The sequence below is a fragment of the Nelumbo nucifera genome, chromosome 3 (genome assembly GCF_055504915.1).
Source record: "Nelumbo nucifera cultivar China Antique chromosome 3, China Antique-T2T, whole genome shotgun sequence".
Lineage (NCBI taxonomy): Eukaryota > Viridiplantae > Streptophyta > Magnoliopsida > Proteales > Nelumbonaceae > Nelumbo > Nelumbo nucifera.
The window spans coordinates 27820302-27834239 of NC_142651.1; the positions used below are offsets into that span (position 1 = coordinate 27820302).

The following is a 13938-nucleotide window of genomic DNA, read 5'->3' on the forward strand; positions in this document are numbered from 1 at the left end:
GTTTGTGGGAGGTAAAATATGAAGTAGTCTATTTTTCAGTAGGAGAAAGAAGAGGATTGTTTGTTTGGAAGTGATAAAAGAATCAAAATGATGTGGTCTCCATTTGATATGAGATAGAATTGAGGTGAGAGGTAGGTGGTGCAAGTCTTAATTGATTTTTGGGCTGCAAAATTTGCACCGCCAGCGCATATAAATGAAAAAAAAATGCAAATTTTATATGAGATAATGCAAAACTGCAAGAAACAAATGGATGCAAAATTTATATCCGGTTCAGACGGGTTCGGCCTAAGTCAGCAGGTCTAACCATTTAGACCCGATGGGATGTTAAAACATTAATATCTTCCGGTAGACGGTTTTAAGACATTAATTGCAGAGAATCTTGTCCAGCACCCTTTCCTCATTTGCTCTCCTTCCCCACTTAACCGTTGGCAATGCTAAGTTACTCCTCAGTCCTCAACCACACTATGCTTCAATATGATCACGTCCATAGATTGCTAATACAACGCTTTAACCCTCGGCAGCATGCTATTAATATAGAACTAGTATACTACCAGATCAGGAGCTCCCCAGATAACAACGAAGACTCAAACTAGAGGAAGAAGGATTATCGTAAGGCCACAAAAAGTCGCCGGTAGTGGACCCCACTCACAAGCCACGTGAGAGACCATAATCCTCGTCTTTATCGGATCTCTTCTCTCTTTTCTGCGTGCGGACTCTTCTCTCGGCAAGCCGAACAAGAACGCACAGGACGTACTTGTACAATTTGACCGCCCAACCCACCCATATTTACCAATCCGCCACTCCACCTTTGACTTCAAAAAGTCGACCTTTTCAACACTACCACACTCCAACGAACGGTCAATGATTTTACTCATCTAAACCAATCGATTCCTATCCATCGGCTCCAGAAAACATAGGACCCACATGGTGTTACCTGTCATGATGGTAGGGAGTGGAACAGTGGGTTGATAAGAACGTGCAAGTCGCTGTCGTTGGAGATCTTGAGAGTTGAGACAGCGAAGAGTGAAATTCTTTTGGGTGAAACAAGAAGTATGATATTATCCTAGGTGCGGCAATTTCATGAGTCATCATCAGTTGGTCTCAGATGAATACTGGTATTCCTGTAAATCTGGAGGTAATGTTGGTCAAATCAGGAGAGACTCCACACTTAAACTCCACCTGTCCGACGACGACGAAGGGAAGAACCGGCGGAGAGCCTTTTTTTTTTAATTGTTTCGTGCGATTTCTTCTTCTTCTTCTTCTTCTTCTCAACTACGACCTCGACATTCCCTCGCTCATTTTCTTCTTTCTCCCTGCGAGACCTTCTCTTCAGTTTCTTGTGATCCCTCGTCGACGAAGAACACGAGAAGATATCTGTAGAGAGGGAGAGGGGGAGAGAGAATAAAGAAACGAATTCGAAATTCAAGAGAGAAGAACCAGAGGATAGAGAATCATGGACGAAAAAACCGCACCGGCCGTCGAACCAACTCTCTACGAAGACGATGAGAACAGCTTGAACAATGCTTCTTCCACCAATAAAGACCATGGCTGGCAGAAGGTTACCTACGCGAAACGCCAGCGAAAGAACAAACCCTCTGACTCCGCCGGCGATCCCGGCAAATTCCGCCCCAACGGAGTCGTCGTCGGCGGCGACAACCTCAACGTTTTTCAGTCTCTCGAAGAACAATCCAAGGAGCGCCGCCGCCGTGTCGAGGCTCAGAAGGCGGCCGCGGCTGCAGCTCTTTCCGAGCCCGTTCCCAAACCGAAACACCATTCTGACGATGATGGCGATGACAGCGATGGCGAGGTTGCTGGTGGTGGCGAGAATGCGGCCAGTGAAGTGAAGAAGCCGAAGCAGAAAAAGCCCAAGAAGCTCAAGGTTACTGTAGCCGAGGCGGCTTCCAAGATCGATGCTTCTGATCTGGCAGCACACCTTGTTGACGTTACTGTATGTTCTTAATTCTTGAATTTTGCATTTTTAATTTGATTTGCTCTGATCTGTCGCCTAATTCAGTATATGATCTGTTAAAAGTTTCGATCTTTTCTTCATAATTGACTTTCTGGATTTAAAAAATATCATTTTCTTTGGCGTAGGCTTCATATGAATCGCAGCAGGATATTCAGCTAATGCGCTTTGCGGATTATTTTGGTCGGGTATTCGCTTCAGTTAGCGCAGCTCAATTCCAGTGGACCAAGATGCTCAAGGAGTCAACGGTTGCAAAAATCGCAGATGTGGGTTACTGTTGCCTCCTTATTTCAGATGTATTGTTACTTTTTATCCATACATGAGAATCTAATGGAAAAGGGCAAGAAGAAATAATAAGAAATTTAGGGAAGTTTTGCGAATATTTTTATGGGAAGGTTCAAATTCATTGTAATGGAGGGAAAAAAGTTTTATTTGCTAAATAATTTCATGAGTTTTCTACATGCATGCTTATATTTTGTATTGCCATTTACCGGAAAGATCTTGAATTGCTTTTTAGCACTACTAGTTTCCATTATTAATTTTTGTAGCTCGAGGGTTTCCTTATTCCCTCTATTTATAATTATACTATTATACTCGTTTGTGATCAATGCAAAGGGTTTACTTAATATCCAGTATATCTATATTTTTGACCTTCATTTACCGGATAGGCTTGAAGAAAACCTTTTTATTCCACTAGTTTTTTGCATTAACTTGTTTTTATCTTGGTTCTTTTCTGTATTTGTTATTTGTTATCCCCTGTATCTGCATTCTGTTTTTGTGGTTTCGTGCTTAAATAATGTATACTGCAGTTTTAAGTTAAGTACGCAGCAACCTGGAGTTGGATATGGCAGTTGTTGGATTGGTATATGGTCGTATATTGGTTCTGTCAGTCACCTCCACAAGTTGCTTGCTTATCATGGCGTATTTTACCACTTGTAGCCCATCCATACAACCTGCTCATCTGTGAATATTTGTCATGCATGCCTAATTTTGACAACGAGTTGAGTTAGTAGTTTAATGTTTAAGAGATATTATTAGTTTATAAAATTCTGAATTGGTGCTTATCATGGTTTATTTGGTAACTTATAAGCCTTTTTTGTTTAATTATTGGATGATGTTTGGCTGTTTGATTTTTGAAATATTAATGTGCCCTGACAGTATTGTAGTCCGATGCAAATTCTTACTGACAGGATATGTTCTTGAATTCATACTCTTTGACTAAAGAATTAAGAAAATGAACTGCCATGTTCCGGCAAATTTATTCCACCACTGGTTAATTTGTATCTCATTTCTTTATTCTATTTGTTGTACAGACAGACTTCAGGTATCCACTTTATTTATTTATTTATTTATTTAGGATGCTCAACCACAGTTTCCTCCTCACATTTGGAAGCTTAACTAGTTTGCCAATTTTTTACAGATTCCTTTGTCACATATTTCTGAGGATGTTTATAAGATCTCAAGTGATTGGATAAGTCAGCGATCTCCTGATGCCCTTAGTTCCTTTGTCTTATGGTCACTGGACAGCATTCTTACTGACCTAGCACATCAACAAGGTTTTGTTAGGGGCTCCAAGAAGGTAGTTCATCAGGCACCATCAAAGTCTCAGGTAATTTTCAGCTCTACAAGCTTTTTTCTGATGCATGTTTGTGTTTTATGTTGAGCATATTACAATTCTAACAAATTGTGATGGTGCTTTGTTCTTGTAATTGGAAAATGATATGTTCTATTGTTCCTTGTATTATCTCTTTTTCAACTTCCGAAAAACCAGAAAATGCTCATAAATCAAGCATGGATTTTGGAGTCTTTGCAAAGAGCATTATATAACATTAGATGAGATCATGAGAAGGTGTGTCAAATAAAACAACATAGAGAGACTGGAATTATTTTTAAATCCGAAGAACTAAATAAAGTAAGAACCCTGTTACACTTATAAAAAATAAATATAATTTAAAAGAGAAGATCCTTTGAAATTTTCCTTGATGCAAAGGGCATTATATAGCACTAGATGAGAAGGCTTCATCAAATATTCTTCCTTCCCTTCCCATTTTTATAATTTCTAAGTGGAGATGCTCAGACAAGGTGTGACCACTGAGTGCAATCTTCTCGCTGTTGCTTTTTAGAAAAATGGTATGCTTGTAAGATCAATCTTGATGTAATTTGAGGGAGTACTTGCGTATTGTCTTATTTTCCTAGAGTAATAGACATAAAATACCTAACTTTTTCAATAAAATAAAATAAAAATTAGACATTATATGCTTCTGTTTTTTCATTTTTCCTAGTAAGTGGAACTGGTTTTCCTTTTTTATTTCCTATGACAACTTATGAAAGTTTGGTATTTTGTTAAAGGAAAGTGATTGCTATGATACCCTCTGAATCTAGATCTTATATGCACTTAGACTGGGTTTCCTATGCTGCATTTTTATAATTTGGCTGAACTTTGGTTGTTGTTTCCCTTGAATTATCCTATTGTTTATGCCAAAGATAAATTAGGAGAAAAATGACCCAAAAAAATAATGTAAGTACTTTGTTTATAAAAAAATGTAGGGATTTTTTCCAGAATGCAATTATGATGCACCCCTACTGTTGAAGTGACATAATTCCTTTTCGAATACAGACTCGATAAGAATGTGAAACTTCCTTAGCGTCCCACTCGAAGCTAGATACCCCATATTTGCATGTCATTACTTTTCTCCATAAAGCTCCCCTTTCCTTATCCAACCCAAATCTCGATAACCACTTTCCCAATAAAACCTTATTAAATGTTCTCACCCTTCTAAAATCAAACCCACCATCTTTTTAAGTTCTGCAAACTGTACCCCATTTCACCAAATGATATTTCTTTGCATATCCCACACATACTCACAAATTTCATTCTCAAGTTGTTAATCTGTATCCCAAAAATCAAAATGCCAGTGGGTTCCCCCTCCCCAATCCATTAAGACCCCTGGGCAAGAAAGCCTACCCAAAAGGGAGAGATGGCTTATGGTTAAACTGTTGGTTCGATAGTTGAACTCAATATATGCCATGGAGAGGCTTGGATCTGCTTCCCAAAATCTGTTCCCACATCTATATCCACGGCACATTACAACTGTGCATTGGGAATATCTCCCTTGTCATTCATTGGGAGTTGTTCCTAATACACAATGGTGGTGTTCAATGGGTAGAGATGTGGGAACAGATTGTAGGTAGCAGATCCGGAATGGCCATGGAGTATTAGATCAAAGTGTAGAATGAATTAATTCTTGAATCTTGAACCATATAATTTGAATGTTTAATTCCTTCCTCCCTTCTCTTGTTACAACTGAACCATCTGTTAACTGTTGCTCTACTATGCAACTTGGTCTTAGAATATTATTAAAAATGCTCTGTTTCACTTGTTCTCCATGATGTGTTTTTTACTTTAGTTATGGCCAGGGTGCATAGTTTTACCTGTAAACAACGTATCTAGATTCAGAGGTATATCATGTACCTGCCCTGCATCATGCCCTTATAATCAGCCTCCTTTAAGAAGGCCAAGTTGAAGATTGATCTGTCATCATTGTTCGCTACTAATCTAGTGCACTATTAACCTTGGAGGAAGTAAAGCAACATAAATCTGGCACTGTATTGTTCGTGACTAAATCACCCCCAAATGAGTATGAAAGAACCTCATCAGTGATTTTGTTGCATTTGGGCAAAGGAAATTATCAAAATAAAGAACCTGAAGGATCTTGGTTTCTTGGATATAAAATTAAAGAAACTACAGCTTTGTCTTCCAATCTGAATTGCTTATTCAGTTGGATGATCCCTTGGTCTGCTAACAGTTTAGCAGATAGTCTAGCTAGGATGGGAGTTAACAAGAGAGAGCTATAATGGGGAATGCCGGGTCTAGGGAAAAACCTGTTGCTGTTTTCTTTTTGTAATGTATGGAGGCTACGGAGCTGTTAGTTAATGGCTGTTGTATTGCTATTATCCTACTCCAATATGTATGTTGGAGAGTAGTGAAGTATATATTTTCTTTCTCAATAATTTTACTGTCACTTGTCCCAGAAAAGACTGTTGTGAATGTACATGTGTAATGTAATTGCTATTCCCTGGCTATCTTTACTTGCATCCAGTACCAAAAATTTTTTCTGATAATGTTTTACTTTATTATTTAGCATTTTCACAGGTTAATGTTTAATTGATATCTTGAGTTGCAGGTCGCTATATTTGTAGTTTTAGCAATGGTTCTGCGACGTAAACCTGACATCTTAATCAGCATATTGCCAGTATTGAGGGAGAATGTCAAGTATCAAGGGCAAGATAAACTTCCACTTCTTGTATGGATGATTGCTCAGGTAAGAATTGATAATTTGGTATATGGATTTTCTACAAATAAATTGTGTTTATATTCTCTTTATACCTGATACTAAAATCGATTTATTTAGGCTTGTCAAGGAGACTTGGTTGTAGGAATGTTTGCATGGGTACATAACCTCTTGCCTATAGTCAATGGGAAAAACTGTAATCCACAATCCAGAGACTTGGTCTTGCAGTTAGTTGAAAGGTGTGAATGTTTGGTTGAAATGTAATCTTCCCATTAGTATATTGTGTTGTGGATCTGAAAGTTTCTTGTATTCTTTGATGCAGAATTTTGTCTGCCCCCAAAGCTCGGTCTATTTTATTGAATGGTGCTGTCAGAAAAGGGGAGCGGTTGGTGCCACCTTCAGCTTTTGAGATGTTGATGCGAAGCACTTTCCCTGCTCCTTCAGCTCGAGTTAAGGTGGGTTTTGTTAGGAAGTTTTTGTAGGATTAGATCATTGAAATGCAATCTGATTGGTCCTGTTATACTGCTAGGAGTTGAAGGCAGTCTTCTGAACTTGTTTCTGTGCAGGCTACTGAAAGGTTTGAGGCAATATATCCCTCCTTGAAGGAGCTGGCACTTTCTGGTGCCCCTGGAAGTAAAGCAATGAAGCAAATTTCTCAGCAAATATTCAGTATTGCAGTTCAAGCAGCCGGGGAAAGTATGTTCCATTTTTCATGGACGCCCTTTATTGCCTTTTTCTTATGAGGTCAGATAATACTTCAGATTTTGACATAGAAAACTCCCTTTTGCAGGCACTTCTGAACTATCCAAAGAAGCAGCTGCTGTTTTTATCTGGTGTTTGACTCAAAACCCTGATTGCTACAAGATCTGGGTAAGCAACTTGAATCATTAGTATATTGCACTTTACACTTAGTGGATGGCTCATAGCTGCTGTATCATGACTTTTGGTCTTTTTCTTGGTGACATGGTGGAAACAGGACAAGATTTACCTGGATAACATAGAGGCGAGTGTTGTCATTCTGCAAAAGCTGTCTGATGAATGGAAGGAGCATTCTGTGAAACATTCTTCTCTTGACCCATTGAAAGAGACTCTCAAGAGTTTCAGACTGAAGGTAAATGTGGATATAATTGTTTCCCTTCAAGTTATATTTATGTTAAATTAAGGAGCCACATCTGATTCTAAGAATTTGGTATGGGTACTACCTAAATTTTTCCTCATCATGTCATTGTTATGTTTGAATTATTTTTTTCACAATTCATGTCATTGTACATATTTTCATTAAGTAGTTATGGATAAAATATATTATAAGGCTAATTTGTCTAATTTTGGTTTTTTTAGAATGTGAAAGTTTTGGCTAGTGGAGGGGATGCTGGTGAGCAAGCTTCCATCAAGGACGCTGACAAGTACTGTAAGGCAATCTTGGGAAGAATATCACGTGGTCATGGCTGCTTGAAGAGTATGGTGGTGATTGGGGGAGTTGCTTTGGCTGTGGCCATCATGTCCCCAAGCATGGAGTTCTGGGATCTGAGCAAGCTACCTGTAATATTCAGTGCTCCAGAATCCATCTGAGCAAGTTGGTGGCTAATGGTGAATAACAGTAACAAGGCTTTCACAACATTCGGCATAGGAAATGTAAGCAAGTTGGTCCACAAAGTAGGGTCAGCAAATGAGGTATCTATTATATAAGACTTGCCAAGTATCATTGGCTTAGGGGGAGGAGTAAAAAGCTTCATGAAAGTACAAATTGGCTGACAAGAGTAAGGAGTGATGATGAGAATGTTTAGTTCAGGATTTCATTTGCCTCTTCTGTCTTGATTTTTAATGCATTAGATGTAGGAGTTTTTCCAAGTTAATTAATTACTTTCTTCTATACATGCAAAAATGATCTTATAGAAATGGTTTCAGACACTGGTGGAACCTATATGGTTCAACCCCGATTCCCTGAGAGGATTTTCATGTTTAATTGTTTCATTAGTTTATGTAGATACTTTTCTTCTTTTCTACATTGGATGTGGTAGTATAGAATTCTGTTTAAGCTGCACAAATTTCTGCAAACTTGACAGCTACTGCTAATAATTTGGTTCACTGTTTGGAACAGTGAAAATCTGGAAATGATTGTGGTATGTGCAGATTTTTTGGTGTTTGTTGCAGGGAGAAATGATTGATGTGATCAGATGAGAATGCTCGCATGGTGAGAGATCCGTATCCCTTACGTTTATCACTCAATTTATCCACTCTACAGCGGGCATTGGTGTGTAGAGTGGGGATTTTTGACATTTTGAATGTTTATAGCTATGCAGTGGAAATCAGATATCTGCGTTGGGCTTGTACTTTTTCGAAAAAAAAAAGTGGACACAAAGGCCTAACCTTTATAAGCCAAAATTTGCTGGGCAATTTTGTGCTTCCCCACCATTTCTGATCTTACTGATCAAACCTGACCAACGCTGTGACCCAAGATTAACATAATATGCTGCGGGAAAGACATGATACTGGAAGGGCCCTGTTGATTGGTTACAAAATTTTCCAGTATCGTACTTGAACATTTATTTATTTTGTTAAATGGGGAAAGGCTTTGCCTTCTTTTTTGGGAAGGTAAGGTCATGTTTTGTTCACTGTTCTGAGTTTCATTCTTTTAATTCTTATTCATTTTGGGTAAGAATCGGCAAGAATGATCAAGAATGAATAACATTAGATCGGTTGGTTATAAAATTCTTGTCATGGGCTATATTCCTTTTAGAATGAAAAATGAGCTCACAACACAAAAATTGAGAGTCTGCAGCATGAAAAATAATCATGTCTCAAATTGTTCATTTTCATTTTTTGAGGAAACTCTGCCTATAAAATTGTTGCCATATATGTTTATTAGTGGACTACCATGGAAGTACTTTTACGAAAGCATTTTTATAAAAGTAATTTTACACACTTTTACACAAGCACTTTTATAAAAGTATTTTATGTTTATTAGTGGACTACCATGGAAGTACTTTTACGAAAGCATTTTTATAAAAGTAATTTTACACACTTTTACACAAGCACTTTTATAAAAGTATTTTTACACAAACACTTTAATAAAAGTACTTTTAGTATTTTTGTGAAAGAATTTTTATAAAAGCCCTTTCATGGAAGTACTTTTAAAAGTACTATAAAAACACTTCTATGAAAGTATTTTTATAAAAGTACTTTTACAAAAATACTTACTTTTATAAAAGCATTTTTATTAAAGTATTTTTATGAAATCACAAAAGCTCTTTTTAGAAAAGTACTTTTACACAAGTCCCTTGCCAGTCTTAAAAGAATTCTTTTGTAAGAAAAGTGTTTGGTTCATAGCAATATTTTTTCATTCTGTCTATTTTTACTCATTCTTGTCCATTTTAGAATTTTATTTTGGGTAAGAATGATAAATAATAAGAATTGAACCAAACATGGCCTAATTATCTTGATAATTGCATTTACCTAGGCCATCAGTTTTGTTATCTACGGAAATGCATTTACATGTGGGTAAATAACAAAATTAACTTTTAGCCATAAAAAAAGTTATTATTGAAGGAGGCAATTTTGTTTCATTAAAGTGGTTGCAATTTTTTCTTAATTGCTTACTCATTTGGGAGATGGATATCACTTACCCAGATAAGTGATATAAGGAAAAATAAATTTTTTATGGACTCCACAAATTTTTCTATAATTACTTAGATGGGAAAATGCATTTACCCATACAAGTGTTTTCTCCTTACCCATATTTTAATTTTCTAGGTAAATAATACAAAAAGGGACTTTGAAATACAACCACAAATGGTTTATTTTCTAGAGAGGGAAAGTAGGGAGCGAGTTAGAGGTTGGTCTCTGCAAGAATATCTGATGGTGAAGGTTGATATGTCAACCAGAGGTGAAGTCTAACAAAGCAATAAAAATATAGAGGTAGAACAAGAAGTAATTGTAAGTTACGTTAACAAAGTGAAAAGGTTGACGTTGGAAGGAAATACAGAAGTGTGGAAAGAAAAGTGATTTTGGAAGAAAGTTTATTTGGGGATTAGGAAAGTTTATTTTTCTGGGTAAATGCTACCCATTTGCTAAATGGATAAATAACTTTCTCATCTAGGAAGAAAGTTGTTAACACTTTTGGATGGGACGAAAATATATCATTTAATAATAAATTTTTATGATTAAAACGATCATTAATTTATTTACGTGAAAAATAAAAAAACATGGATAAATGTAAAAAAAACGGAGCCCAAATGGAAGGAGTTAAGATATTCCTATTTGATAGAAGACAAGTAATATTGCACTGCTGAAGTGATTGGCAAGGCTTTGAGGGATTACGCAATTCTTGGGATTCGTTGCGCGCCCCCTATAGCTAGCCCTATTAGTAAGCTCCTTGGGAATGATTATAGTCAGTCAAGGCTAGTGGAATGGTTGTTATTAAGCCTTGCTTCTCTAGTTTGGTACTAGCTTTCGGACTAGCTTCCTCTTCCCTTGTGCTTCACCACAAGGCAAGAAAAGATAATCCCAAATTCTAGTGATTTAAGGAGGACACCACTGCACTCGGAGGAGACGACTTCCCTCGGGTTTTAGTATCCCCTCAGCGTAGGGCTTCTCTCTGGCTAAAGACCTTCCTTTCCCTTTTAGCAAACTGACTGATGAATGGAATCTTGGTACCGCCTTTAAGCTGGTTCAAGTAAGTAGATCGAAGGTACCCTCTTTAGAGGGGCATTAGAGTCAGGGGAGAATGCTCTTTATTAGTAGTTATTGTTAGGCTTATTCTGGTGCTTCTGGCATGTGAGCTTTCTTTCCTTATTTCCCTTCATTCGGGCTGGCTGTCTGGGGACAGGTTAAGGCAAGGCCTGCTGGGCTTGCTTCTCATGAGATTGGGTGAGGGAATCGGAAAGGGGCTCATAAACCGGGCGGGCGGGCTTTTGGGCACACGGAAAAGGGGAAGTGGATGGAGGGTGCTTCTCAGCTAGAGTTGGGGGTGGGGTCGCTATAGTGGCTAGGGTGAGTCTTCCTACACGGCAGGACATTTCAGCCCGGACCAATCAAATTCACCAGGCTAGCGACTTTGTCTGATTCCTATTCAAAAAATGTCTATTATATTCATTAGTGATCTACCTTTGGACTGAGATGATGATCGAATATTTGACATAAGGCATAGAGCGGGATGGAAGAAGTGGAACAAAAGGAGAAGAAATGGCAGTAACATTCATTTGGTCTTCTGTGTCTAGCGCCCAACCGTTTTTCAGCCGGGCGAGACAAGTTACCTTTAGCTAGGAGCCTCTTTTCCTTCTGCCCAGCTCTCCGAAAACAACGTTCGACTTGCATGTGTTAAGCATATAGCTAGCGTTCGTTCTGAGCCAGGATCAAACTCTTCTTTTGAGTATGATTGGGCCCTGCAGTGGTAGAACCTGGTGAACCGGGCGTACTCCTTCACATTTCTTCTCTTATGATTTTTGCTACTTTGTTTAGTGGATATCAAAGAGAGTCTAAGTCTAGTCACTCAACTAATCCACTCGTGCCTTCGGTTCGATCTAAGGTCCGTGCTTCGGCATCGGTATCGGAAACTCTACCCAATTCCGACGATTTCCTTCCGTACTCGGCAAGCTGCAACTGGTTTGGGACTCTGCGAGGAGGATCACTTCATTGCCTTCACGAGCGGGATCGCATGGCTGTCGTCAGCTCGTGTCGTGAGATGTTTGGTCAAGTCCTATAACGAGCGAAACCCTCGTTTTGTGTTGCTGAGACATGCGCCTAAGGAGACGAAGAAAAAACAGTGGATTTTGACAGGCTTGAAACTGAGTTAGACGTTATTCTTGTGAAAAAATGGACTGCCGCCTGCAACAACAAGGTGTTTCATACTGAAGCCTTTTACTATCAGATTGGTTGGATTCCCTTTCAATCTGTGGAAGAAACCGGTGTTGGAGAAGGTAGCAATGGCGATGGGAGGGATATTCATATCTTGTAACACCTCAAATCTCTACTATGCAGCGGTGAAAATTGATGGAGTGAAGCCGGATGAAGTTCCTCATTCAATTGATGTCTTCACAAATGGAGCTTGGACGAAGGTCTGGATCGCGTCGTGTCGCTGTGGGGGGAAGGGCGAGAGGCTGAAGATGAAGCTGACGAGGTAGGGCGTGGACCATGTGGCAAACAAAGATCGTAAGAGAGACGCTCGATTAATGTGATAGGCATGGAAGAAGAAGGGGCGAAGGAAGATTTGAACAATGTTCGATAAACAAGAGGGGGTAGATAGTTTAATGTCGCTTGTTATCTGACCCGATTAAGCCAGACTTTGAACCAGGAAAAGAGAGTGGTTCAGGTCATAGGGACGAGTGGTCTGCACTGGGCAGGTTTCAGACTTTCAGGGGTCTTGTAGCGACTCGCTGGATAATCCCAGCGAGTCTGCTCTTAAAAATGAAAACGGTGAATCTGAGAAACCTCCTTGTATCAACGAAAGATTAGGTGACTGCTCCAATATTTTAGGCTTATGAATTTTGGCTCCCTCGACCAGATGTGAGGGAGGTGTCAAAAAGGAAATGCTGCGTTGGAAGATCAGAATCCAAGGTCATGGAGTGGATTCAGCCGGGAGAAATTTTCACGAAAGAAGATGACTTAAAGATATTGGAAGAGCCGGAATTTGAAAAAAAAAAAAAAAAAGAGGGTGGAAGGGAGAACAGTTTGGGGGAGAATGAACATGGAGGAGGGGGAGACAGGGACGAAGTTCAAACAGGGTTTGAGATGAAAAATGGTGGCCTCTAGGTCTCTAAGGAAGAAGTAGAGACCATTGATCAAGAGGATGAGGAAAAGAAAAAAAGTCTTTGTCAAGTGTCTACATAAGGGAACGAAAACGAAAACAAAAACAAAAATACAGAACTAGGCCTTTGCAAGAGGATGTAGAATCAGGTGAAGAGGATGGAGCAACAGGTACAAAGTAGGAAGAAGTAGCCATAGATGAGACTCATGAAGTTGAGAAATCTACGGATATGGAAAGGGTGCTGAACACAGGGGTGAGGGTCAGCAAATTGTTAGGTTTATTCTTCGTGGGGGGAGAGGATTTTGCAAAGGAAGTTCTTAAGGAGGTGGAAAATACTAGAGTCCAGACAAAAGAGAAGATTAAGGGGGCGGCTGATTCTGGTTTAGGGACAACTAAGGAGTTTGGAAGTTTGAAGATAGTTGGAGATGTAGAGGAGGGGAAGGGTAGAGAAGACTTGGGTGTTGATCATTGTTTGAGAAGAATGTCATATTTGAGTTAGAAAGAATTAATGCTCAAAGGGAGGGATCTAGGGGGGGGGGGGGGGGGGGATAAATGCCCTAATGCAATAAGAAGATTTTAGAAGAGACAAGTTTCAAATGTTTTTGGGAGACTGAAGCTAGGAGTATATGGAGAGGGATTAAAAAAGAAAGGGAGAAAGATAAAAGAAAGTTACCCAGATGAGACATGAGATTTCTATATTAGGCAGTGGACATGACGAGGAAATGGATAAAGTTTAAGTTGAGCATTTCATGAGTTGGATTGTTTGGGTTTCGAGATGCTTTTTTCATGTGTTTTCTGGCAGGATTTGGAGGTTCTAGGTTTCAGTCTCTTGTTTGTTTTAGGGGTTGGTGGTAGGGCCCTATGTGATTTTTGTTGTGATATTCGTAATTGGATATGGGTTTGTTTCTTAAAGTGCTTTGGTATGTCTGTAGGGTTAA

At 38.9% G+C, this 13938-nt stretch overlaps 1 protein-coding gene across 1 annotated transcript; it reads left to right on the forward strand.

Moving 5' to 3' along the window:
- The first annotated feature begins 53 nt into the window (after positions 1–53).
- On the forward strand, positions 54–8303 carry LOC104603071 (uncharacterized). The gene is made up of 10 exons (XM_010267042.3): positions 54–1948; positions 2095–2232; positions 3387–3575; positions 6151–6288; positions 6379–6497; positions 6581–6713; positions 6825–6954; positions 7049–7128; positions 7235–7369; positions 7597–8303. Exons 1-10 carry the CDS (start codon positions 1454–1456, stop codon positions 7825–7827), a joined length of 1788 nt encoding a protein of 595 aa, XP_010265344.1. The 5' UTR covers positions 54–1453; the 3' UTR covers positions 7828–8303.
- Positions 8304–13938: the final 5635 nt, after the last annotated feature.

What these genes read in the sequence shown, in the direction of transcription:
- LOC104603071 (XM_010267042.3), top strand. Translation starts at nt 1,454, where the DNA reads ATGGACGAAAAAACCGCACCGGCCGTCGAACCAACTCTCTACGAAGAC. An exon ending in GTCTTGCAGTTAGTTGAAAG is followed by an intron (nt 6,498 to 6,580) that starts GTGTGAATGTTT and finishes TCTTTGATGCAG; the next exon opens with AATTTTGTCTGCCCCCAAAG. An exon ending in CTGATTGCTACAAGATCTGG is followed by an intron (nt 7,129 to 7,234) that starts GTAAGCAACTTG and finishes TGGTGGAAACAG; the next exon opens with GACAAGATTTACCTGGATAA.